This window comes from Chiloscyllium plagiosum, unplaced genomic scaffold, assembly GCF_037043375.1.
Source record: "Chiloscyllium plagiosum isolate Xiang-an unplaced genomic scaffold, Cpla_swu_hap1 HiC_scaffold_37, whole genome shotgun sequence".
NCBI lineage: Eukaryota > Metazoa > Chordata > Chondrichthyes > Orectolobiformes > Hemiscylliidae > Chiloscyllium > Chiloscyllium plagiosum.
Genome location: NW_028270175.1, coordinates 29567505 through 29595432, shown reverse-complemented (window position 1 = coordinate 29595432; position 27928 = coordinate 29567505). Strand labels below are relative to the sequence as shown.

At 42.5% G+C, this 27928-nt stretch overlaps 1 protein-coding gene across 2 annotated transcripts in view; it reads left to right on the top strand.

The window, feature by feature from the left end:
* igsf21a (immunoglobin superfamily, member 21a) overlaps positions 1-27928 on the top strand; it is a 392300-nt gene that overhangs the window by 2700 nt on the left and 361672 nt on the right. For both annotated transcript variants that reach the window (XM_087980554.1, XM_043675638.2), the window contains exon 2: positions 27038-27150. In XM_087980554.1, the coding sequence (XP_087836680.1) occupies positions 27119-27150 (32 nt within the window). In that variant the 5' untranslated portion in view covers positions 27038-27118. The remainder of the gene's footprint in view (positions 1-27037; positions 27151-27928) is intronic.

Genomic DNA, 27928 nt, shown 5'->3' with positions numbered 1-27928 from the left:
GGCTTTGTCAGGGCCCCTTCCATCCTAGCTCTAAAGAGCACCCTCTACTGTCCCAGACACACATTACCATCTCCTATGTGAGGCATCCCTGAACTGAAGTTGACAGCTCATGGCTAATTTAAAGAGGCCATTTTTTTTGCAAACAGATTTGTACCCATTGCTAAACTTCAATCCTAACTTCTCACAGCCAAAGAACACCATTTGCTACAATACAATGAAAGGCAAGTTAACTCTTGCTGAAGTGGGTGTTTATTTTAATGTCTCCTACATCAAAGTTTTGTTACTACTTCAGTTAAACTAACTATGACTGAGGAAATGCATCTTCAACTCTTGTGAAGCCACTTGGGAGAAAGAAATGTGAAATGGCTGACAGTTGTTCATCCGATAAATCCAATGGCCTGCAAACATTAATCTATTTTTATAAGTTATTTAGCAAGATGGTGAAGGGATACTTTAAACAAACTGAATTCTTCATCACACATTTCCTCTTCTCTAAATAGCTTGATTTTTGATTGATTGTTATCCTTCAGTGCACTAGGGATGAGTTAAACTTCTGCCTGTCTAACTCCTTTTAATTACTTCATAATGACAGAGTTAGTGTCACAGGACTGAATTCAGAATGATTGCCAACTCTGTTGTTCGATGTATTTTTTTACAGACCTGGTTAGTCTCAGACGCAGGAATCAAAGGTATAATAATGAATTTGGAAAGCATGTATGCTTAATAATGATGGGCTGTGGCAGTTGTGCTTGACACCTCACATAGGATGTGATTTGTGACCAGGGATGTTTAGTTTTGGCATTGCTGCCTTGTCAAAATAGGAAGGATATGGAAGGTCAGCTCTCCCTTTCTCTTCCTCCAAACAAAAGCACATCTTCAATACAGATCTGCTGAAGGAACATCAAAACTAGATGGGTTAAACAGATTGAGGGCAATGTGGGGAAATGGGAGGGAGGATGGAAAGGCGCAGAATTATCATGGGCAGCTAATCCTCAGTGCGATTGAATGGGTAGTTGGGAGCTACTTAAGTAGAACCAGCCTTGTTTCAAATACAGCCATGCCTCCAATCCACCTTGCTGCCAGAAAGGGTATTGTCAAACCCAATATTTCTTTACATGAAGTGTTGGTGGAAAACTGTGTGCTTGCCATCTTTGCTGCACACAAGAAAGGAAAAAGGTTCAACTTTACAATAAAAGTGATGAAGGAAATCTTGCCCAGGAACACTTAATCGGCAGACACAGACACAGATACTGGCAGAATGGTGAAATCTGTCTGGTGGCAAAAGTTGGGAGCAATGCTGCCAGGTGCGCCAACTTCATGTTGTGAGCTGGCAAGAGGGTACCCCCTCTTGCAACACCCTTCTCCCATCCACACACCCCTCCACCTTACCCAGCCTTCTGTGTCGCTTGACCTCAGTGAAGGCAGTGTTGAAGGTAGGATGCAGCTGCTGAGTCGGTGCCTAGTTCTCCTCTTCACTTTCAGGGAGTGAAGGATTTACTCCCTTTGGAAAGCATCAATGGGAGGCTGAGGTTTGTCATGCAGAATGGTAGCCAGAACAGAGAGAGTAAGAACAAAACCCATGTAATATTCATGATGCACCATGATAAATGGACAAAGCTGTGCATTTTATTCTCGTAAAAGCTATCTTTAAAGCTGAAATCAGGAATCGAAATAACATGTATTTGATCTCCTCTCCCATGTGCTTTACTCCCATTTACACTTGTTATCACACGGTGTTGATAGATATCAGACTGTTGCTCTCTCCAGTACCTTAATTCAAGTGGCCATTTTGTCTTGTGTGAGAGATGACAAGTAATCTCAAACCGTAACTCCACTCCTGACATTAAAAACTGACAAACCTACCATTGGATATAGGAACAAGGAACAAGAGAAGGCAGCTCAGCACTTTGACCCTGCACTGCCATTGAGTAAGCGCATGGCTGACCTGGCTTTAACTCAATTCTACATTCCTGCACACTGCCAATCATCTTTCATCCCCTTGGCAATCAAGAATCTATCCTCGTCTGCCTTAAAAATATTAAGTCCTCATGCCAAATTCACACTGACCCTTCTGCTGCAGTCAGTGGAAAGCAAAAAAGCCGGAATATCAGCTGTTTCTGTTTGATTTGCCATCCTTTGGCTAGAAATGCTGTGGTCACCTCTTCCTGCGCTAAGATACATTAACTCATAACAACATGGATGATCAAACAGTGGGTTCTTTCTGCTCTGTGTGCACTGCACCCACTAGTCCTGGATGAGCAAATGTAAAGGGAAGCTGTACGTCTGCAAGGGGTTGGCACCCATTTTTGCTTGTGGAAATGAAATAAACTGTGGGTCCTTGTGGTGGTGCTGCCGGTCCCACACCAAGGATGTGAGCAGAAAGTGCAGGTTGATATGTCATTGAGAGTGTGCTGCACCGTGATAAAGATGCAGTGAATAAAGAAGAACAGAGAGCTCTCTCTGGTGTGTCGATCAGTAATTTTCCTCTCAATCACTTTGAAAGAAAACAGATCTTCTGATCAGTGTTGGTGGGAACCTGATGTGTGCAAATTGGCTGCTATGATTGCTATAACAGTGACTAAACTTTATCAGTCTCCTTAGCTACCCTAGTTGTGGACCAGACAGGTACACCACAATAATGTCTACAGCCACTCTCCAGGGTTTGCTCTACTAGAGCCTGTGGGGGCTAATGAGATGAAATATGGTTACTGTAGCTGTTCACACCAGCAGGCACATCTTAGGTGCCTGTCTGTCCCGTTAACTGCTCAATCCTCTGTTGTCTGCCTGCTTGTTTGGAAGCAGGAAAGTGGAAAATGACTGTGTGGAGACTGCTGTCTTCAGTACTCCCCCCTAACCACATCACGGGTTTGTAAAAGGAGAAGTATAGGACATTTGGAATATTGCATTCAATTCTGGTCTCCCTGCTCTAGTAGAGATGTTGTGAAACTTGAAAGGGTTCAGAAACAATTTACAAGAAAGTTGCCAAGGTTGGAGGGTTTGAGTTATGTGGAAAGGCTGAATCAGCTGGGGCTATTTTCCCTGGAGTATTGGAGGCTGAAGAGTGATGTTATAGAAGTTTATAAAATCACGAGGGGCATGGTTAGGGTGAATAGATAAGAACTTTTCCCAATGTTAGGGGAGTCCAAAACTAGAGGGTGTAGGTTTAAAGTGAGATTTAAAAGGACCTAAGGGGTGCCTTTTTCATTCAGAGGGTGGTACGTGTATGGAATGAGCTGTCAGAGGAAAGGGTGGAGGCTGGTACAATTACAACATTTAAAAGGCATCTGGATGGGTATATGAATAGGAAGGGTTTGGAGGGATATGGACCAAGTGCTGGCAAATGGAACTAGATTAGGTTAGGATATCTGGTCAGCATGGATAAGTTAGACAGAAGGGTCTGTTTCCATTCTGTACATCTCTGTCTCTAAGTTGAAGTGAGTCTCAGCCCCTTAAAAGGCCCAGCAAGAAATGTAAGATTTAATGAGAATCTTGTATATCCTTTAATTTTAGCCATGCCACCAGATACCTGTGATCATTTGGACAGGAACCTGTCAGAGTAAATTTGGTGCCCTTGTCAGTATGAGTTGGAATCAAAATATAGTTCCTGTACTCTAGTGATGTTCACATTCGGATAGTGCACAGCTAAATGTTGACTAAACTTCAGACAGCTCCCCTCCACTGACCTAACTCATGAAAGGCAATCTCTGTTTTCCAAATGAAAATCCATGCTATCATTGAAAGCCTTACTTTAGAACTTGGAAGTATCACCTAGATTTGTTTTAGAAGGTAATGGTTCTGAAACAATTAATAGTGGAGACTAATAAACTTAGCTGGGGAAATTGGGAGAAGAGCTTTAGATTTTGAAAAAGACAAACGTGTATTCTTTGCCTCCTGACTGTCTGTCTTATGAGAATATTTAACGAGCTAATGTAATTTGTAGCTAATATTAACATTATAATGAAGTACATCTTGTTTAAGACAAATGCACATTCTTGTCCCACTAGAAACCAATTAGCCCCTGAGACCCATTCAAGGAAAGAGGGATGGGGATAGCAACATTCTACCTACAAATGCCACCTGGGTGATCAGCAGTGGGCATCATTGCTCAATATCACAAGGTATAATAATGAAAATTCCTCTGAACCCATGAGAAGACATTTCCACAATACCTAGTGTGTTTACAGACTTAAAGGCTTAGCTAGTTTAAGAATTATTTTACAAACCTTCAGCAACTGCAAGCACTTGAACAAATAAGCAGTCAACAGGAACTTATAAAAAGACCAATAAGGGAGAAACAGTAATCCAAGCAAAAGCCTTTACTTCAGATCTGGTAAGAAGTGCAGAAGAGACACTGTAGGATAGAATTCGCTGAAAGGCTACTCACACTTGGCAGTTACTGATTCTATCAGGAAGCAAGGATCTGTAGCAGAATTTCTAGTTAGAGATTCAGCTAGTGAGCACATGTGGTCAGAGTAGAGTTAACAACCCCTGTTGAGCAAAGGGAAAGTTGTTACATTAACGATCTGACCAAAAAAGACTGAAATGGTCTGATGTAAATAAAGCAGTCCTTACGGCTCACAATTAATGTTGCCACTAAAGTTAGTGGACAGCATAAGGCACAGAAATCAGGGTTATATAATTACTTATACGGCAGTCACAACACTGAAAAATGTTGTGAAGCAGTTTTAAGGTGACAAAGAGATCATTTGAAAACTAGGACAGATAGAGTCAAGACTGAAAATGTTAGAGGCTATGATAAGTATAGAAGATCCATTATATAAACTGTGGTTCTGATGGGAAGCATTTATTAAGGCAACATGTATAAAGCTTAAATTGAAAAGTCTTCAAAAAGAATAACAACATAAATTAGGCTTTAAAAGGTAGAAAATCATCCATTTTGCAAAGGGAAAAGGCAGGAAACCTCCAATTTGATTACAAACGTGGGGAAACTGCCACTAAGCAGTACAGTTATATATCATTACCAGTTAACGAAATTAAAGGCTTTAAAAGAAATAAAATAAACAAGTATTGCGGTTATAGAAGGCAAAGTATTCCAAGAAAAGATTATACAGCAACATTGCAAGATTGTAAAATTCAATCGCTTTGATTTCAGATCCTTGGGCGGCATGGTGGCTCAGTGGTTAGCACTGCTGCCTCAGAGCACCAGGGCCCAGGTTTGATTCCAGCCTCAGGCTAACGGTATGGATTTTGCACATTCTCCCTGTGTCTGCGTGGGTTTCCTCCCACAGTCCAAAGATGTGCATGTTAGATGAATTGGCCATGCTAAATCACTCATACTGTTCAGGGATGTGTGGGTTAGGTGTATTAGTTAGGGGTAACTATAGAGTAATGTGTCTGGGTGGGATATTCTGAGGAGGGTCAGTGTGGACTTGTTGGGCCAAATGTCCTGTTTCCACACTGTAGGGATTCTTTGATTCTAAGAAGAATAAATAGTCATATTAAGAAGACCGGGCAGGGGAAATACTACCTAATACGACAAAGATGGCCTAAATAGAACACAGGATTGGATATCTTGAATAAAATAGTTCTATACATACAGAATTGTGTCAAAGTAAAAGACTAATTGTGACGAATAAATACACTGTTTATATTCAATAGTACTAAGAACAGATACAGCTGCAAATTGCCAAAATATAAAAGAGAGCAACCAGAAGAATGTGTAGATAATGTTATTGGCGATCTTCATAGCAATATGGAAAGCGGACTGCTGGAGCTTTGAAATCAGCATTTAGAAGAGACAGAATTGTTTGGAATTATTGATGAGTTTTAATAAAACTTATTATAGTCCAAAGGAGATTTTATTTTGGAGAAAACTATTAAAACTTTGTTGGAAGCAGAGACCAAGAAGATTCACTGACACATCCTGACAGGAAGGACAGTTTTTATCAGAGAAAAGCAACAGAATTTATGAACTTTAAAAGGTATAAACACTCTACAGCCACACATGACAAGCCAATGCAAAGAGTAAGGCACTCAGCAGATATTATGACAGTACAGTAGTCCCCCCAGGGGATATGTTACAAGGCAAAAGTGAGGACTGCAGATGCTGGAAATCCGAGACTAGATTAGAGTGGTGCTGGAAAAGCACAGCAGGTCAGGCATCCGAGGAGCAGGAAAACCGACATTTCGGGCAAAGGCCCTTCATCAGGAATGTTCCAAGACCTACCACGAAAGCCCAAAATTGTGGACCCATTCATTTCAATGGGAAATTTACCTTCTTGGCAGCCCCCGGTCCCTGGTTCCGGAAGGTTCCGTGTAATATGTTCGGGTCGCAGTAAACCACAGATAACTGAAACCGTGGAAACTTCACCCATGGATACGGGGGTTGCCCTGTATCAGCAATGTGGCACATAAAGATCTCACAGTTAAAAGGAGTATCAAAGTAATATTATATCTATAGATCACTTGCAGAACATGTGCAGAGGGAAGGCATGGTTTCTAAACAGTGAAAAATCAAATGGCAACTCTTCCCAAGATGTCAATACAGTAGAACTACTAACATTAGAGAAGATACCCATTTCATTCTTAAGGGAAGTTCATCATCTAACTGACTCAATCAAAATCATAATATTCGAAGAGGTTCTTGTGGCACAGTGGTGGTTTCTGTACCTCGGGACTACAGATCCGGGTTCAAATCTCGAATACTACATCCGCCTCAGAGCTGACTCCCACCCACCTTCCGAGGGCCCCTTCACCTGCCTCCAACACACTCTATCCACCTGGACACCCCACGCAGGCCTATTACCCACCCTTGATCTCTTCATTTACACCTGCCGCCGAGACATTAACTGCCTCAACCTGTCTACCCTCCCCCCACTCCAACCTCTCACTCACAACGTGTAGCCCTCCACTCCCTCTACTCCAATCCTGACCTCACCATCAAACCAGCAGATAAAGGGGGTGCAGTGGGAGTTTGACGCACTGACCTTTACACCGCTGAAGCCAGATGCCAACTCGAAGACACCTCCTCCTACCACCCCCTCGACCATGACCTCACCCCCATCACCAAACCATCATCTCCCAGACCATACACAACCTCATCACGTCAGGAGATCTCCCACCCACAGCTTCTAACCTCGTAGTCCGGGAACCCTGCACCGCCCGATTCTACCTCCTTCTCAAGATCCACAAGCCTGACCACCCCAGCCAACCCATTGTCTCAACCTGCTCCTGCCCCACCAAACTCATCTCCACCTCGATACTGTCCTATCCCCCCCTCGTCCAGAAACTCCCCACATGCATTCGGGACACCGCCCTTGCTCTCCACCTCCTCCAAGACTTCCGTTTGCCCGACCCCCAACGTCGCATCTTCACCATGGACATCCAGTCTTCTACACCTCCATCCAAGATGACCAGGGCCTCCCAGCCGTCTGCTACTTCCTCTCCCGACGTCCCCACCAGTACCCTTCCACTGACACTCTCATTCGTTTGGCTGAACTGGTCCTCACCCTTAACAATTTCTCCTTCGAATCCTCTCACTTCCGCCTGAAAGGGGTAGCCATGGGCACCTGCATGGGGCCCAGCTATGCCTGTCTCTTTGTTGGCTACATAGAACAGTCCGCAGTTACACTGGCACCACTCCCCACCTCTTCCTCTGCTACATTGATGACTGCATCAGCGCCACCTTGTGATCCTGTGAGGAGGTCGAGTAGTTCATCAATTTCACCAACACATTCCACCCCGACCCTAAATTCACCTAGACCATCTCGGACACCTCCCTCCCCTTCCTTGAACTTCTCCATCTCCATCAATGACGACCAACTCAACACTGACATTTTTTACAAACCCACCGACTCCCACAGCTACACGTCTTCCCACCCTGCCTCCTGCAAAAATGCTATCCCGTGTTCCCAACTCCTCAGCGTCTGCCGTATCTGCTCCCAGGAGGACCAGTTCCACCACAGAACACAACAGATGGCCTCTTTCTTTCAAGACTGTAATTTCTCTCCTACGCATCTCATCCACATCCTGCACCTCCGCCCTCAAATCCCACTCCTCCAACCACAACAAGGACAGAACCTCGCGGTCCTCACCTTCCACCTCACCAATCTCCGCATAATCGCATAATCCGCTGACATTTCCGCCACCTACAAACAGATCCCACCACCAGGGATATATTTCCCTCCCTATCCATATCCACCTTCCGCAAAAGTGACTACCTGATCAGGTCCAAGCCCTCCAACAACCCACCCTCCCATCCTGGCACCTTCCCCTGTCACCGCAGGAATCTGAAAACCTGCACCTTCCCCAAAGGAGCCTTCCTCAAAGCTTCACCTGCACTTCCACACGTGCCATTTATTGTATCAGTTGCTCCTGATGCAGTCTCCTTTACATTGGGGATATTGGATGCCTTTTTGCAGAGCACCTTGGGGAATAGCTCCAGGACACCCCCACCCGTCAACCCCACTGCCCTGTGGCTGAACATTTCAACTCCCCCTCCCACTCTGCTGAGACATGCAAGTCCTGGGCTTCGTCCATCGCCACTCCCTCACAACCCGACGCCTGGAGGAAGATCGCCTCATCTTCCGCCTCGGAGCACTTCAACCCCTGGACATCAATGTGGACTTTACCAGTTTCCTCATGTCCCCACCTTACCCCAGTTCCAACTTTCCAGCTCAGCACTGTCCCCATGACCCGTCCTACCTGCCAATCATCCTTCCCACCTAGCCACTCCACCCTCCTCTCCGACCTATCACCTTCATCCCCACCTCCTGCCCAAAATGTCAAATTTCCTGCTCCTCGGATGCTGCCTGACCTGCTGTGCTTTTCCAGCACCACTAATCTTGACTGGGTTCAAACCTCATCAATTCTGGAGGTATATTATAGTATGTTCGGGGCAGCATGGTGGCTCTATGGTTAGCACTGCTGCCTCACAGCACCAGGAACCCAGGTTTGATTCCAGTCTCGGACAACCGTCTCTGTGGAGTTTAACATGTTCTCCCCATGTCTGCGTGGGTTTCTTCCAGATGTTCTGCTTTCTTCCCACAGTACAAATTTGTGCAGGTTAGGTGGATTGGCCATGCTAAATTGGCCATGTGTTCAGGGATGTGCGGGCTAGGTGGGTTAGCCACGGGAAATGTAGGGTGGACGGAGTGAGTCTGAGTGGGATGCACTTCAGAGGGTCAGTGTGGAGTCAATGGATCAAATGGCCTGCTTCCCCACTATAGGGATTTCCTGATTTGAAGAAAGGCAGAGGGTTCTCCTAATACCCTGGTCAACAGTATTCCCTCAATCAACATAGCAAAAAAAAAATGGTTGTTGAGCTGACCTTACAGTGCACAGACTGGCTGCCCCAATCATCTGGAGAACAACAAACACACACTTCAAAGTGAAGTGAGTGTTTGAGAGACATAATAATTCATTGTATAAATTCCAGTCTGTTTTGCTAAATGGCTTGTTTTAAGGAAAAGTACATTCTTTTGATTTCAAACATTAGACAAATATTACTTGTTAATATTCAACAATAGTGCTCGATAGAAATTCATTTATGGAACGATTTTATTTCTGATAAAAGAATCATGTAGGTGGTTCAGCTGTGTTTCATAACACCATATTTTATTTGCTGGGAACTATCTTTAAAGCCATCCCACGCACCTGTAGCTCTGATTGGTTAGGAGGGAAGATACTTATGTGGCTCACAGCAATTCCTTGACCTGTGATTCAGTCCCAAGAGGCAAAGTGAATGAAGCCTCCTGTTGCTGTGTGATAACACTTAGCTGAGACTTCATCGTTCATCTCTGAAGTTCAGAATTAGATGGATAGGACAATAAGGCTATTTCTGACCAGGACTGAGGTATTCTGTATTAGAGGTAAAACATTATCTTTCTACTCAAGATGCTTGTGTTTGAAATGGTGCCCAGACCAATCTCCTGTCTGTGATGGGCATGGACTAGTGTAGGATATTATCGTACGGTTCTGACAGCTGGATTGACATCCAAACTCGACTGAACAGATAAAATCTGTCTTTGATAGACTGAGCTGCACAGCGCGCTTTAAGTTCTGCCTGTTCGATGCTGAGCTTTGAGCTCAAATCCAAGCCAGATGGAGACGATGAAAATCACCTGTCTTTGGGGGAAGACCAAATGGTGCATGCTGATAGAAAACACAGTCTGTCATCTTTCGATCTAGGTTCAAATGCAGCCCATTATAAAGCCGAGAAGTCGAGACTCCTGCATGTGGCAGTTTTTATAATATTCAGTGCTGTTACTGACAGGTTCAGTACTCAACACTCGCCCAACACTCAACTTTCTGTTACTTCTCAACAAGGCCATGAGAGGCATAGAAAACTAAATCATGAAAGGAAATGGTGAATATAGTTATATCACTCAACCAGTGAGTGTGGTGTTTGCCCTGATTGATATATTGTGGTATCTTGCCACTTGTGCCAATATGTGTCACAGGGAAAGGGCTGATTGAAATAGTTTGCTGCAAGTGATCACCCTTTGTCTATTCTGCATGGTAAAGAACTGGCAACTGATAAGCCTAAACAGAAAAGGCATTTAACTTGGTTAGTTACATAAGCTAGCTCAGCAGCTAGTCAGGCATAAATTCATAACACTACTGGGACCATAGGGAGCTGTACTCAATACACATGTTCTCTACACAGGTAACTGAAAACTTCCAGTATCCACTCAAAGACCCAATGCAACTTCAAGATTAGATCTTGAGAACCATTATCTTATCCAACAGATGCCTGGAACAATGCTCTGGAGATATGAGCTCACATCCTACTGCAACATGGTGGTGCTGACCATAAAACCTCTGGATTGTTGTCAGAACTCATCTGTTTTACAAATGCCCTAAGGGAAAGTTATTTGTCACCCTCTCCTAGTCCATTAAATCTGAGTCCAGACACTTAGTCATGTGGCCAACTCTCAGCTGCCCTCTGAACTGGCCAAACAAACCAGTCTGTTGTATTAAGGATAAGCAATAATACTGGCCAGTGATACTCACATTCCATGCACTATACGGTGGAGCAATGCTTCCCCAAAACCTCAGAGACAATTTAACTAAAATCCAGATGAGGATCTCAAGAATAATGAAGTAAAATAGATGTGAAGGATGTTATGAACTTGTTGAGTTTTTATAATAAGCTTGGCCATAACAACTTGCTTAGTTCCATGATTTGGAGATGCTGGTGTTGGACTGGGGTGTACAAAGTTAAAAATCACATGATACCAGGTTATAGTCCAACAGGTTTAATTGGGAGCACAAGCTTTCAGAATGCTGACAACCCCCTGATGATGAAGGAGCAGCACTCCAAAAGCTAGTACTTCCAATTAAACCTGTTGGACTATACTCTGATGTGATTTTTAACTTCTTAGTTCCAGGTTTTTGTTTTAGAAAGAAAAAAATCTCATATTCTCAAACTGCTCTGTTGGGATTATACTTTTTTTGGATTATTAGTACAGTAATATAATGATTATACCGTTGTGCCTAGTGAAGTTAGTCATGTTTGTGTTTCATTTATTGTCTGCTCCAGCAAGGCTGAAATTACACAGTTGAAACTATCCAACGCGAATTAGAGACATCTTCTGAATTTATCCTTTAGTGAAAGCTACAACTAATATCATAACCATGTTCCTGTACCTATTACAGAGAACAGACTACAAGTGTCAGGAGTTTCCCATTTACACTCTAGGCAGTCGCTAATGTTAACATTTTATCAAAGGCCCTGAACCCAACCAATCTCTTTGAGAATCACTTTCACAATAAGCTGTACCCTAGAGTAATACGGTTCAGTGCCTGTCGGAATCGTATCATATGTATAATTCTGTTTTATAAGATTCATCAATAAAAGTGAAGAGATAACATTTGTTCTAAATTTGAATAGTTTTAGTTGAGTTTCTACTGAACAAGATTTCAGTGCTTGCTAACTGGAATTTCCAACTTAAAGAACCATAAGGAATGGCAAGTGTGTGGAATGTATCAGAGCTCATTCATTGTTCGTGGGCAGTGGCTACTTCCCTTTGTTCATACATAGAAACAAATACAAACATAATCATTGCTAACAATATTCATGTCCAATGGTATACTCATAAATGAGGATCCAACCCTTTCTAACTTACTTTCTCGTGTCAGTGTGACTGTTGAGAGGCCTGGGGATTTGCTGAGAGATTGGCAATAAGATTAGAGGAAGGGACAGAACATAAGAAATCGGAGTAGGAATGAGTTATTTGGTTCCTCAAGCCTGCACATCATTCTGCAAAATAATCCCATGCCTCAATTCCTTGTCAAATGTCTTCCGGAAATTCAAATACATTACACCTACCGGTTCCCTTTTTATCAATTCTGCTTGTAATATCCTCAAAGACCTCAAGAAAATTTGTTAAACATAATTTCTCTTTCACAAAACCTTGTTGACTCTGTTTGATTGTATTGAGCCTGTTGGGCCGAAGGGCCTGTTTCCACACTGTAGGGAATTTAGTCTAATCTAAATTAGATTAGAATAGGTGGGTGGCACGGTGGCATGTGGTTAGCACTGCTGCCTCACAGCAGTGATATCTGGTGGTTCAATTTCTGCCTCAGGAGTTTGTGTGGAGTTTGCCCATTCTCCCCGTGTCTGCGTGGGCTTCCTCCGGGTGCTCCGGTTTCCACCCACAATCCAAAAAATGTGCAGGTTAGGTGAATTGGCCATGCTAAATTGCCCGTAGTGTTAGGTGTAGGGGAAACGGGTCTGGGTGGGTTGCGGGTCGGTGTGGACTTGTTGGGCCGAAGGGCCTGAATCCACACTGTAAGTAATCTAATCTAAATGCCTTACTCTGTTATCCATCATAACGGACTCTCGCATTTTCCCAGTGACAGATGTTAAGTTAACTGGCCTCTACCTGGCTGCCCTCTGCCCCCCTCCCTCCTTGAACAGGGTAAGACGTTAGTGATTTTCCATAAGATTTGCTCCCTCCTGGAATTCAGTTTTTTAAGAAATATTTTGACCAATGCCTTTATTATCTCTGTAGCCACTGTAGTTCTTTAAAGCCCTTGGATGCAGGTCATCAAATGCTGGCAACCTATCTGCATTTAATCCAATTAGTTTGTCAAATATTTTGTCCCTCCAGCACCTTGCTTTATCTGTTATCTTTAGGATTTTAGTTTCCTCTACCATGAAGACCAATGTAAAATACTAATTTAAATTGTCTTCCTGTTCCTTGATTTTAATTTCCCAGTTGTATCCTCCAAGGGTCTCATACTTTTTTATAAACCCATAGAAGCTCTTGCTGTTTCTTTTTAAATGTTATGCCAATTTACTTTCATAATCAAAGTTCTAGCTCCTTCTTAGCTTGTTAGTCATCCACTGCTGGTTCTTAAAAGCAAGAACCCAACCTTTGTGCACACTAATAGTTTAGTTTTAATTTTTGATGACATACTCTCCTTGACCACCTCTTGTTAACCATGGATGGTTCATCCTTCTCATCAAGTCCTTTTTGACTGGAATAATGTTTTGCTGAACGTAATGAAATATTTGCTTAAATGTTTGCTAATACTTGGGGTGGCACGGTGGCACAGTGGTTAGTACTGCAGCCTCACAGTGCCAGGGACTTTGGTTCAATTCCATCCTCGGGCGACTGTCTGTGTGGAGTTTGCACATTCTCCCCGCGTCTGTGTGGGTTTGCTCTGGTTTCCTCCCACTGTCCAAAGATGTGCAGGTCAGGTGGATTTGCCATGCTAAATTACCCGTAGTGTTAGGTGCATTAGTCAGAGGGAAATGGGTCTGGGTGGATTACTCTTCAGAGGGTCAGTGTGGACTGGTTGGGCCGAAGGGCCTGTTTCCACACTGTAGGGAATCTAATCATCTACTGACTTTTCCCCTTAGTCTCTTTTCCTAGGCCACTGTTGACAGCCCTTTCTTCACACCTCTATAATTGCCTCACATAGGTTGAGGACACTGATTTGAGATTTGTGTTGCTCTTATTCAAACTGATTTCAAAATTCTGCCATGTTGTGATCACAAACCCTGAGAGAATCCTTAATTATAGATCTCTCATTAATCCTACCTCATTAAATCTGGAGTAGCATGTTTCTGGGTAGGTTGTGCAACACACTGCCCTAAGAAACATTCCCTGATGCACTCTACAAATTTACCTTGTCTGTGTGATTTCTGCTTTTTAATGTTGCAGCTTAAAATCAGCCATGACAATTATAATGCCTTTCTTGCATGCCTCCATCATTTCTGGATTTATTCTTTGTCTTACAGTGTGACAGAGGGCCTATAGATGACTCCCACCCATACTTTCTTTCCCTTGGTATTCTTTAGTTCCATTAACTCATGCTGCATAATGATGTATTGCATCTGTTGGCTCACCATCACATTGATTTGAACCCTGATTAGCAACGCAACCTCACCGCCTTTTCCTTTTTGCCTATTTTTCCAGAATGCCAAATAGCACTGAATACTGGGTTCTCAGTTGTGGACACCCTGCAATCCCATCTCCATAATAACTCACAAGTCATAACCATTGATTTCTATTTGTGCCGTCAATTCATCTAACTTGCTACAAGTGCTCTGTGGATTTGAATAGAGGTAGACGATTCTTTATCCGAAATGCTCGGGACCAGCAGTTTTTTGGAATTCGGAATTTTTTTGGTTTTCAGAATATGTGACAGCTTAATGGTGAATTTTTTAAAAATCTTAGCAGAGGAGCAGACTTCTAAGCAAGAACAGGCCTTGAGAGAAAATCCAGGCCTGTCAGTCTTAGCCACGCCCCCCCAATGTTGCATTTGAGTGACATGCATCGAGTGGGTGTCAACTTGGGTTGACTGTTTGCACACCAAACAACCTTGTTAATGAGGAAAAATTTCACAAAAGACCATTGGATTTCGTAGTTTTTTGGTTTTTGGATGTTCGGATAAAGGATCTTCTATTTGTAATGAGTCTTAACATTTGACTTTTTAACATTGTTACTCACTCTGTTTTGAATTTCTGCTGCATATGTATTCTACCCCTTCCTGTCACAATGATGAAGGCTTTTGTGTCTATGAGGAAGAATGAGTTCAAGAAAGTGAGCTGGCTTCTCTTCCATCCATATGTTTACTGGCATCTTTTCTTTGACCTTACTTCTCATAATGAAATGAGGTGATGGCCTAGTGGCATTATTACTAGACTGTTGACCCAGGTCATGTTCTGGGGACCCAGGTTCGAATCCCAGCATGGCAGATGGTGGAAACAAAAATCTGGAATTGAGTGTCTCGCAATGACCATGAATCGATTGTTGGAAAAACTCATGTGGTTCACTCATATCCTTCAGGGAAGGAAGCTGCCATCCTTACCTGGTCTGGCCTACGTGTGACTCCAGACTCATAGCAATGTGGCTGACTCTTAACTGTCCTCTGGGCAATAAATGCTGGCCTTGCCAGCAATGTCCTCATCCCATGAATGAATAATTGTTTAAAAAAAGCTTTGGACAAGAAATCGAAGGGCTTGTTGGCTTGGTTAGGAATGTACAGTTATGCCAACTTGGATATGCTTTAACCTGATCAGATGGAGGAAGTATCAATCAAGTATGAGTGTCCTCAGACCTTTTTTGGACTGGACTGATTCTTTTCGCATTGGCAGTCTTGGAGGCGAACAGAAAATCCATTCCCATTCCACCAATCTGACATTGCCCCCATTTAAAAATTGGCAGAAATAGCAACACTAACAACTATTCACTTTGTATCACATTAAGAGTGAAACGTACTCATTTAGAAACATTGAAGGTAAGAACACATAATTTACCCCAGTACAAGGAACTATTAATCATCCTGTCTAACATCTGCCCAGGAGCATATCTCTAAGTTCTCCTAACAGTTAATTCTTTTCTCTAGGTTCAAGGAAGAGTTAAGGCTTAAATAAAAACCTGACTCCTACCCAGGTATCTGATTCAAACAAAGGTGTTAATTCATAAATATTAAACTGTTCACATCAATCACTATTATTTTCTTGTGATATTGCTAATTTGGCCCATAATCATTTTTAGAAATAAAATATTCAACAAACAATGGCTGGAATTTTCTTCCTTGGTGCCAGTAATTAAAAGTGTTTTTGAGTCCATACTAATTAGACCATGGCCTCATTAATTAACTGCCATTCTGCTATAGTGCGCTTGTCTAGTGTGATCGTGTTGTATTATTTTAATTTAGTTTAATGTAAACAAGCTTCTTGATTGATTTCTGGTTTCAGGATTTATGCTGTGTGGTTTGAGGCTGTGCAATGTGCACACTCCAGATTTCCCAGCTGATCTGTGACTCCTTCGTTACTGGGTTGAAATCTGAGATGATGATACCATCAGTACTCTGACAGAACACTTTTTTTTAAATTTTCAATATTTCTGGCATTTCTCCCTTCTCATCCTCAAGTATTTCAGACCCAAGTTTGAAATCATGTAAACATTGCTTCTTCTTAATGTGTGTATCACATCTTCTCTGTAATATGCAATAACATTGGCATAGACTTCCGCTTTGGCCTTGTAAAGCATTTCTGAGTACAAATGCAGTCTTTCATTAGATTGTTGTGCTCTACGGCCTGTTCCCCGGGATGCACACTAACAACAACTGCGCCTGGAGGACCATCAGCTCGGTGAAAGATCCTTTTTGGTCTGCCCGAAACTTGTTGGTCTTCCTGAGCAAGGAGCTGACCCCGACCAAGTGTTGCAGACTAGCACATTCCAAGGTCCAGGACTACGTGCTGAGGGATGCACCAAAGCTTGGGGCAACTACCACCAAGGCACAGTGGGGAAAGACCACTATCTGAGATCCTTCTGCCAAAGTAAAATTGGGGTCTTTTCGGTTTTCAGACCCTCCAATACATGTAAATACAGTCTTGTTCAAGCAAGAGATGCCTTCAGTTTGTTTGGATAGAGCCAAATTGTAGTTTTGTTTCCTTGATATGCTACTGTCCAGAACCGAACTGCGTCTGTTTGTGTGTGTATCTAAAGATATTTTTATGAATAAAGTATATTTTTGACATTTAAAAAAAAAATAGTGCCACTCCTCCATCATAGAGTCATAGAGATGTACAGCATGGAATCAGACCCTTCGGTCCAACCTGTCCATGCCGACCAGATATCCCAACCCAATCTAGTCCCACCTGCCACCCTAGCTGTGACCAAGGATTGCCAGGAAGCCTTCACCTTCTCTAAGAGACCTTGCTTCTTGTGAGTCAGGATAGTGAGTACTGCTGTGTCATAGAGTGCTTCACACCTAAGCCTCATCCTGTTTACCAGTGACAATTACACACGGACACTTGGAAGCACATTCATCAAGCATTGATCAGGAGAGGAAACATAAGACTTTCTCTTCCCTCATGCAAGTCCACTCAACTAAAGGACATTTGAAATAATAATCTGGAAGAAATGCACGATCCATAATTGCTTAAGCCAGTCTATTGTCTGAGCCTGGCTAACCTGATAGGAGCTGAAGTTGCATTGGAAAAGGTCACCACGGCACTGAGGTGCCATCTCATTGCTTTCTGTGCAGTTTTATGTGACTAGACAAACCCTCCAAACCTTTTCCACTTCCTTTAAAAAGTGTTTCACTCACACTTCAGGTTGAGATTATGCAAAAAAAAACTCTTAACTGATTAACATTTCTATTGAAATAAAATATATTAGAAGCTGTGCATCAGGCTGAATTTTTCCATTATGAAATCCTGTGTTCACAATTTATAATGAAAACTGACTATGTAAACATGTCCTGTCTTAATTGCTGTGACATGTTTACATACAGTTTCTATTATGAATTGTGGACATAGGAATTCAAAGAGGAAATTTTGACAGGAATGCATACAGAGATAAAATACCATATCTACACACATACATATCATTGCAAACTGCAATTTGTAAACCCTCTTTAATCTTCAAAGTACTTCAACATGTAATCACCTCCCTTCTCTCCCATTTTAGTTTATATCTCTCCCGCAGTATGGAATGACCCCATCCAGTGCTAGCAATGTCTATGACTGACACCATCATACCAGCCTTGCTTCAGCCTTTGACGTGGCTAAAATACCAAAATAACACCATCTTCCAACCCCTCTTATCCAGTTCTTTCTTTGATGAAACTCAGACACTGACAGGCACTATCTCACACACAATCTCTCCAGAGCATCTTTAGCAATGATATCCCTTCCTAGCCCTACCTCTATTTTTCTCCTCTCCTCCTCTGCTGCCTGCTGGTGACACCATATCTACGCTGACAATATCATGCATTACCTCTCCACTACCTCTCCCCTGTCAAAAACTTACTGAAAAGTTAAGGTTCAATTTTTAAACCCCTGCCAGGGATGGATTCAGAGGCAGACAGGAACTAAAAATGCCCCTCCCCGCCCTGACTGAGGTATCAATTCCTCAACTTTATCCCACCTCCAGACTATTTCTACAGAGATGAGTGATGGCCTGGAGGGTGGAGAAGGTGACAGACAGCAGCCATGTGCTTCCTGTCAATGTACCCCAATCTCACTCCTGCAGTGGTGGCCAGGCTTGAAGATCTATCGCTGTTTGTAGAATTTGAAAACAGTTGAGGAGAGGGCTTCACCATCTTGATGTGCTCCCTCTCTTACTTACTTTCAGTTGTAGTTTGCTGCTATTCTGGAACTGGGAGGTGCCCGGACTTGCAGTTTTGAGAGCCAGCCAATTATTCTTATTGGACGGTGAGTTTGTCTCCAAGGCCAATTAGTGTAATGTCTCCAACAACCCAGCAACAACTGTTTCTCATTGGGTGTGGGTTTGGCACCTGGATACAGCCTCAACATCCATTCATCTACAACCCATCCCCCAACCCCCACACCACCCCCAAGGGATAAATATCCCATTCTCAGTCTTAGTTAGGCCACAAGACCATCACTCCCACATCCACAGCCCACAATCAAAACTATACTATCTAGAGGCACTATCTTCAATCAGTGTCTCAAACTCTCCTTCTGCCACAAACCCCTGTCCCATCACAAACCCCACCCCTGCTACAAAACCCACTCTCCCCCACTCTGACCACAAACCCCAAACCTGCCACAAACCTCCCACCACCACGAACCCCATCCATACTTCTATCCTCGCCCCGCCACAAATTCCACCCCCACCACAAACTCTCCCCCATTCCCCCCATAAACTCCCCCCCACCATAAACTCCACCTCCACCACAAACCTCATTGCCCCCACCACTAATCCCATCCCCACCACTAATCCCATCCCCACCACTAATCCCATCCCCACTACTAACCCCATCCACACCACAAGCCTCATCCTCACCACAAACCCCACTCCCACCACAAACTTTCCCCCATTTCCCCCACAAATCTCATCTCAACCACAAACCCCACACCCACTACAAGCCCCATTGCCATCTCAAACCCTGCCCCCCCACAAACCCCAACACCACCACAAAGCCCACACTCACCACAAATCCCACCGCCACCTCAAACTTCACCCCCACCACTGCTACAGTCCATGTTTCACTAAAACTCTCATTTAAATTGCTTCTGGATTCAATGACTCCAATGGTTTGCTGGCTGGTCCCCTATCTTTCTCCCTTGGTGAAATACAAGTTGATCTGAAATTCCTGTGTCCATATCCTATCCTGCAAAAGTGTCATACTTTCCGATTCTCATAACCTCACTGACCTGTGCTAATCTTCCAATGACTTAAATTCATGATAAATGTTAAAACACTGATTCTCAAACATTTTTTGGCCACAGTCTCCCTAGGAGCTCTTCTCAGGTTCCAGGACCTCCCTTTCAAACAGGGATCCAACATGAACAGATAGACAACAAATCATTTATTATTGAACACCAAGAAAACTTGAATACTGGAAGAACTTTTAAAAAGACTGCATGAAATTAAACATCTATCTATTCCTTGAGCTTGGTGCATTTCTGCAAGTTTCATGATATCGGGCTCCAAATGAGGCTTGGGTATTTCATTGGTTCAGTTACCAGGGCCTCCATAAACCCTTGGGGCTCCCCTTCTCACAGTTTTCAGTCTGTGGCCCCCTTCAAATGTGCCAGGGCCCCTAAGGGGGCCATATGGCCCCATTGAGAATGGCTGCTCTATGCTTCAGTCCTATCTATTGCTGTAAATGCTACCGTGCTATAATCCTCTTCAAACTCAATTCCTCTGACCCTGGCAATGCTTTTGTATCACCCTTCATTTCATTCAACTTTCTGTAGTTGTGTCTTAAGCTGCTCAGTTGCTCTGGTCTGTTAAGTTCCCCATATAAGATGACATGTATCACTGCCCCTCACTCTCTTTAAGATCCTTCTTTTAAAAGTACCTTCTCTCAACCTTGCATTTGGTTTTGCATTCCATGTAATTCTTCATGCCTCTGTGAAGCACCTCAGGATATTTTTCTACATTGGAGACACAATGATAACAGAAGTTGTCACTGATTTAATGCGGCTATAGTTATGTCAGCTGTATTGCTTAAGTAAAGAAATTACAAAATAGGGCAACAAACACTGGCATTGAATCTGAAAGCTATGTAGCATCGTGCTAGTAACCACAGGGTATATTTATTGTCATCTGTGAATCGTAACTAAAAGGTAATTGTGAACAAGCATATACTGGAATGGTTCAGGGAGCTACATCATAAGGTCACTACAGCTGAGAGACCTTCATTTTACATTCAGAAAGGTCCTGTAGCATCAAAGTATTTCTTAAAAAATCCAAGACTCTAGCTTTCAATATTTTATCTTGAAGCTTACCAGCCACGATAATTACTCTTATGTAACACTTTTTTCTCAATTTCTTTCCAAAATGACCTTTTGTTAATTTCAATCTGCATTCTCTAATTCTACTATTTTTAATTAATGTGTGTCAGGGACAATCTTTTCCATTTCCTTGATAATTGTTTTAAGGTCACCTTTTTTTGTGTCCATTTCAAGCTAAAAAATCCAGCTCTCTCCTGTTTGCCCTGATACCTCAGAGATCTGAAACTGAGAATTAGCCTAATGTTCTTTCTGGAAATTTCTCCAGCACTTATTGGTTGGAATGAACCTCCAGGTCTTTCAGCACAATTGAGTCAACACTGGCATTTGTGTAATGCAAATGTCCTCCCACTCTTTCATCAACCATTTCAGTGTATTCCTGATGAAGGGCTTTTGCCCGAAATGTCGATTTTCCTGCTCCTCGGGTGCTGCCTGACCTGCTGTGCTTTTCCAGCACCACACCCTCGACTCAGATCTGCAGCATCTACAGTCCTCACTTTTTTCCTTATCAGTTTATCCTTCTATTCCGTTTTATGTTTATCGAGTTTCGCCTTTTAAATGGATCTACAGCATTCCAAATTGCCCCGCATTCTTACCATTGTTTTGCTAAGTGATTTTTTTTTTCTGAATTCTCTATTTGACCTCTGGTTTTCAATCTTTCCAATTAGATTAAAACATGTTCTCAACACAAACCCTATCATCAGGAGTACTCCTAGATGCAAATATACCTCCAGCCTACGTCCAGATCCAAGAACTGAGTGCCCTTTTACTTTTTCTGTCAAAACACACCCACTCCCACTTACCTCTATTAAAATTAATTTGCTAATTAAATGTTCTTCCTGCAAGTTTATTAGTGCCCTTTTGTATTTTGCTGCATTTTTCTTTTTGGTGACATTCACAAGTTTTCTCTTCCAATCCAGAATCCAGTTGACCAAGTAGATGATCTCTGAGGAATGCAAAGTTGCTTTAGTTTGTCAGGATGCGCAGCAACCCCTGACTTCCTGCTCTCTGTTTCCTGTCCTGTAGCTGGGTTGCTATTCATTCAGTTACTTGTCTCCAGACTCCACATGCTCCATACGGTCATGAATCGACTGTGTATTACCTCAGCAATGTTCTTTTGAAACTCTGAGTAGATTGCTTCCCTGATGTATTTCTTTCTTGACAATGAAACTGGATGCAATTGTGCAAGAACAACATGACTAGATCATCATGTACACTTTGTTCCTTTCTTTCTCTGCCTTCCTTCGTTCAATTTGGGTATGTAATTCAAAATTGCATTGGTGAGTTGGTTGTGGTATTGTGTTGTTTGTTCATGATTAGCACCAATTTTCAGATTTATCCCTATCTACTTCAACAGCATTAATGGGATAGGCACACTGTGTATTTTCCTGATCCTTGAATTTTACTCTTGCCTGCATCAAATTCCACCTGCTACAGTTTAAACCTTTTGTTTCTGCGCTGCCATTACAGCTTTCACATCTTTGCCCGATGTAGGAGCTGCCTCTTAATCTTTCAGATTTCCAAATTGTGTTAAAAGTTGCCATTCCGTTGTCACTGCCTCCCAGCAGTAGCATAACTTCCATGTCTTACACGTAGGCTGGGCAGTAAACAAAAGGCAGGTCTAAATAAGCATTGTCTGTCTTGCCTTCTTTGACAACCTAGGTCAAGGGGCAGTTAAGCAATATTATGACCAAATTTACTTGCATTTTCCCATTTTACATTAGCATGATATTAATATTGTGTGATCGCAAAGATAAGGTATTTGTTCCTACTACGGTTAATAGGTGATGGGTGTTAACTGGTTGCCTTGAGCTCAACTGAAAAACAGACTCCTTCTGCAATCACTGGGGGCACTGCAGTGACTGCAGTGCGTCATCTTCCCCCTAACATGGTATTTAATTGGTTAGATAATGTTCCTTGAAATATTGATTGTGTTACAGTGTCTCTTTAAGGGGCTGTCACTTGTTAATAGGATTAATTTGATTTCATTGAATTTGGTTTTCAAAAATATCATATCAAGGGACTCTTCTATGATGTGATGGGTAACGCAGGGACTAAAGTGTTAGTCTCCTCAAACCCAACTTTTGTAAGTTTCCTTTGAGCATTTATATTTGTTACAGTGCCCCTTTAAAAGGCTGTCAAAGGGCTGTCTAATGCCAATTAGCTAATTAATTATGTCTAATTACTCAAAGGATATTAAAAAGGGATGGGTGTGTTCGTACCTGATGACCTTGGAGAGGGAGCATGTGGTGTCTATTAATATTCTCAATGCCTTTAGAGAGAGGCACCAAAAAGGGGTGGCGTGTTTTATCTTCCCTTCTGAATCCATTTTGTTTTATCCACTAACCCCACCCACCCCCTCCTCATCTTCAATGGTCTGTATTGCTTTTAATGGGCTAGTCAGTTGGGAAACATGGCTGATTTACCAGTGGTGGTTAATAGGTGGAAAAAAAAAAGCACGGGTGACTTGGTGATGGGGAAAAATGTTCAGTTATGTGTAAGAGCATTTCTGGATGTTGAAGAAAAGCAAATAAGGGATGAGGTCACCTGACCTAACTCTCAGCAATTTTTCCATGGTTATTTCCATCCCTGAGTCTCCTTGGATGCAGAGCATGCAGTGAACATTAATACATTCAGACCTTCTGCACCCCCCCCCCCACTCCCTGTGGACACCATAGGAGCTGGACCTTGCCTCAGTATCTCCAAAGAGGACATTTTAATTTAATTTTCTATGTTTTTTTATGGATTCCATTATTGTTACAGTTTTTCTTTATGTAAAACCGTTCATTTGAGACCCCAGAAAAGCAGCAGAGGACCAAGAGGTCTTGTAGGACAGTGGTAGTATCACTATTTCTGGGCCAGGTGCTCTGGGTTCAAGTCCCACCAGTCCTGCAAGTGTGTCATGACATGTTGGAAACAGGTTAATTTAAGGCCATGGGAAGAAGCAGGCCATTCAGCCCATCAAGTCCACGCTGCCATTCAATGTGATTATGGCTGATCTGATACTCCTCAGCTTCACTCTCCTGCCTTATCCCTATTAAAAAAGAAGAAAGTTGGGGCTTTGTGTTTGGATTTAATTCCAAGCAAATAAACTTGTCAGGTCAAAGCTTGGTGAAAGTGGGTACTGCAGATGCTGGCGATTAGACACTAGATTAGAGTGGTGCTGGAAAAGCGCAGCAGGTCAGGCAGTAACCGAGGAGCAGGAAAATCAACGTTTCGTACAAAAGCCCTTCATCAGGATGCTGCTCACCTGCTGTGCTTTTCCAGCACCGCTCTAATCTTGAGGTAAAAGCTTGATTCACGATTGGTTGGTTCAAGCTTGGTTCCTAATTCATGACCTGACTATGATTCAGTGAACAGTTGATGTAAATAAAATAAGTACTTGCATTTGAATAATGCCTATTTTGATCTCAGTGTGTCCCAAAGGGTTTAATAGGCAGCGAATATTTTCAATGTGTAGTCATTGTCGTAAAATATGGAACACAACAATTTACACATAGATCCCATAAAGAGTGATGTAATGATGACCAGATCATCAGTATTTATATGTTAAGGGATGCAACTGACCAGCACTGAAGGAAAGTCCATCTATTCTTCTTTGAAATAGTAAAGCTAAACCTTTTATATCCATTCATGCTAGCAAATAGGGCCTCAAGTTACTGCCTTATTGAAACTTGCCCATTGAACTAATATGCAAAGCCATCACCTAATGGAGCAATTTCCCCTACTGCTCATTCTGCCAGAGACTCTATAACAAGGCCCTGTTATTAATTACCTTTTGAAAACCAAGTTTGAATTCAAGCTTAACAATAGAAAGGAACTTAGAAGTTTTATGAAAAGGTCAGATCTGCAAAAATGAGAAAGGCCAGATTCTAGTCTTAGAGAACATGTGCTAACACTGTTCCCCATTTGTCACAATCTGGAAGATTAGAAATGAATGAAGATAGAACTCACATCTTGCTCAGAAATACAGATGAGAGTTGTTCTGCTATTAACTGGTCCAGCATTGTTCACGTTTCCTTCCCTTTTAATCTCTCCTTTCTTCTCCTAAATTGTGAACGTATGTTGGAATGTGACACTGTGAGGATTAGTAACCTTTGGCGTTTGGTCAAGTGGCTGCTCTTTGTGTATGAGCCTTGACATTGTGTATCAACAAACCACTTTATCTTGTTGGGTCCCCTTCCCCAGTTTCTAACTTCCAAAAGGGTAAGCAGATAGTGATAGGAATTGGGAGTCATTGTGTGCTTTACACCTCAGAGTTGTACAGGTAATAGTTTAATGTGTGGCAGAAGTTTATTCAGTGTTTTCAAATGTTTGCTGTTTCATGCTGCTAAGCAGCAACTAAGCAGATCACTCCCAGCTTAGTTTTCTGGTTTTGAATTCACAACCAGGCTTCACAACTCAAGCACAGTGAGCATCAGTTGTAGACAGACTCACATCATCAAATGCAAATCCATTGAACATTAGGCTGGTTTTATATTTAAGGGAATGCATCAATTCCACATGGACCCTTGCGAGGATTTTAACAACTTTGCAAATGGCCACTTGTGAGTGATTGAATTTCCGGGGCTAAAACAGGGAACACATTGACAGTGGAGACTGTGCAAATAGGGGGAGTTGGGGGCTCTCCACTGTGTGGGAGTAGAGGATGAACAACCTATGGCAGCAGCCACTGAGAGAAGGGCACAGTGCGTACATGTGAAAATCAAAATATAGGACACAGGCCACCCCTGCAGCAGACAAAGCGGACACAGGACAACCATCTTTAAATACAGACTGTCCTGTAAAATCTAGGATCTCCTTGTGGGAGGAGTGGTGCATGGATAGTGGTAAGATACATAAACATCTGAAGCAGAATGCCCAGTAAGCCTGTATTTAGAGAAAGTTTATGATTGTATCAATGACGAAAGAAGTTTTGCATTTGTTGGTGCAAAACAAAGATACATCCAGCAGATTACATAGATTCTCCAAGTGATTCGAACTATGCCGGACCACATTATAGATAGTTGTGCTAATGATCAGCTCAGTAGCTGAGTATCATATCCAGGGGAAGTGATGGTCTGTTGGTATGGTCACTGGGTTGTTGATCCAGAGACCCAGGTAGTGGTCTAGGGACCTGGGTTCAAACCCCACCGTGGAAAATGATGGACTTTGCATTTAATGACCCAAACAAAATTGGAGTTAAGAATCTAATGATGACCATGAATGTGTTGTTAATTATCAGGAAAAGAACCCACCCATCTGTGGGTGTCATCTTACCTGGTCTGCCCTACATGTGACTCCAGACCGGACCAATGTGGTTGCGTTTCTGGGCAGTTAGGAATGGACAATAAATGCTGGCCTAGCCAGGGACGCCCTCGTCCTGTGAATGACTAAAAAAATCCCCAGTGTGAAATGGAGCCGTATCGATCAGGTGTTCCTAGGTCCAATATGAAATCTATGTTCAAAAAGCCAATTGCAACCAGGATGCTAGAGGTGTTAAAACTGGCTGAGGAGCAGGTCAGGGTCCATGCTGCCCAAGACTCTTTCACTATTCAGAAACCTAACAGTGCCGACCACCCTTCAATCTTCAGGCACTACCAATACAAGGTTTGAGGCACTGGAGAAAATACCAAAAACATTGATTTGGGCAATAACCAAACTGAGAGGTAACAATTGATTAGGCTGCAACAGCTACAGTTTTTTTTCTCTCAAGCCCAGAGAAACCGGAGAGATCACTTAATGAAGATGTTTAACGTTTTGATGTTGTTCGACCAATGGGATGTGGAGAAAATGTTCCCACTTGCAGGATACCAAAACCAGTGGCAAGCAATGGGGAGCGACGGTGACAAATGTACGGTTCCCATTAATAAATTAACTGAGAATGTGAAACTTCTCATCATAACAAATACATTAGTTGAGAAAAAAGGCATATTCGCATTTCAGTGGGAATCTAGGTAAATACATGAGAGCATAAAGGAGATGTTGATGGGGTTGAGATGTAATAGAATGGAAGGGAACCTGTTGTGGAGCATGACTGATAGCATAGAGTAGATGGGTCAAATGGCGTATTTTTGTAATGTATTTTCAGTTTTTCATGTTCTCAGTGTTGATGGTACACCGCATTGTGCTCTTTGCCCTTCAGCTGCATAGCCCCATTAAATAAAATCTAGCCTAACAACACGATGGATCTAAATTTAAAGAACACAGATATTAATGAGCAGACTCATAACAGTTTGACTTTTTTATGAATAGCCCTCAAGCAGAAATCTGGAATTCAAAGATGAAATGACCACATCACACAGAATCAAGAGATTTTTTAATGATTTGAAGTAACGTTGTCCTTTTGTTTTGTTGGGATTGCAGGATATTTGACAGTGAATATTGAACCGATCTCCCCAGTGGTGGCAGGTGATGCTGTCACTTTGAAATGCAACTTCAAAACAGATGGGAGGCTGCGGGAAATTGTGTGGTACAAGGTAAGCCATTGTCAGTAGCCTGGCATCAGGACCCGCTGTTGTTAAATGCACATGTAGATCGGCAAGACTTAATAGTGGGCAGTTACGTGACGCCATTTAAGGACAGCATGTGTCGGTCTTCCACCTTTACATTTAATGTTGGAAAATCTCTGCATGGTTGTCTGGCTAACTGGCTCACAACATAGAACCATGTACTCAGTAATAGATTCCTGCCTCCTGCTTTAGGGTGTACCCAACACTACATGTGTGTGTGGGCTCTGTTGAGACATGGTGAGCTTCCCAAACATTTATCATTTATTCCACAGAATGTGGCCCATGGGAACAAACTGAACGTTCGCATTAAGCTGCTGTTCAAAGATTGTAGAGATATTCTGATTGCTGTGCAGAACTGACAAATAAAGGATCTAAGAGGGTGTTGTCAGTATTTGTGGTGATACACAGACACAGATATTATCAGGCTCATGCGATTAGAATGACTTCCTTTTACCAAATCCATCACTTGGTAAGGAGGTGATTGGCAAGCATTCATTTCTTTAGCTTGTTTGACAACAATTCATCAAGTAGCCTGACATCCAGGTCTGCTGTGTCAAATGACACAGATGGTGTTAGGAACAAGGAATAGATATAAATAAATGTAATTTTTAATGTGACTTGGGGTTGGACTGAGGTGGACAAAACTAAAAATCACACAACACCAGGTTATAGACCAACAGGTTCATTTGGAAGCACGAGCTTTCGGAGCACTGCTCATTCCTCAGGTGGTTGTCATAAGTTGGTG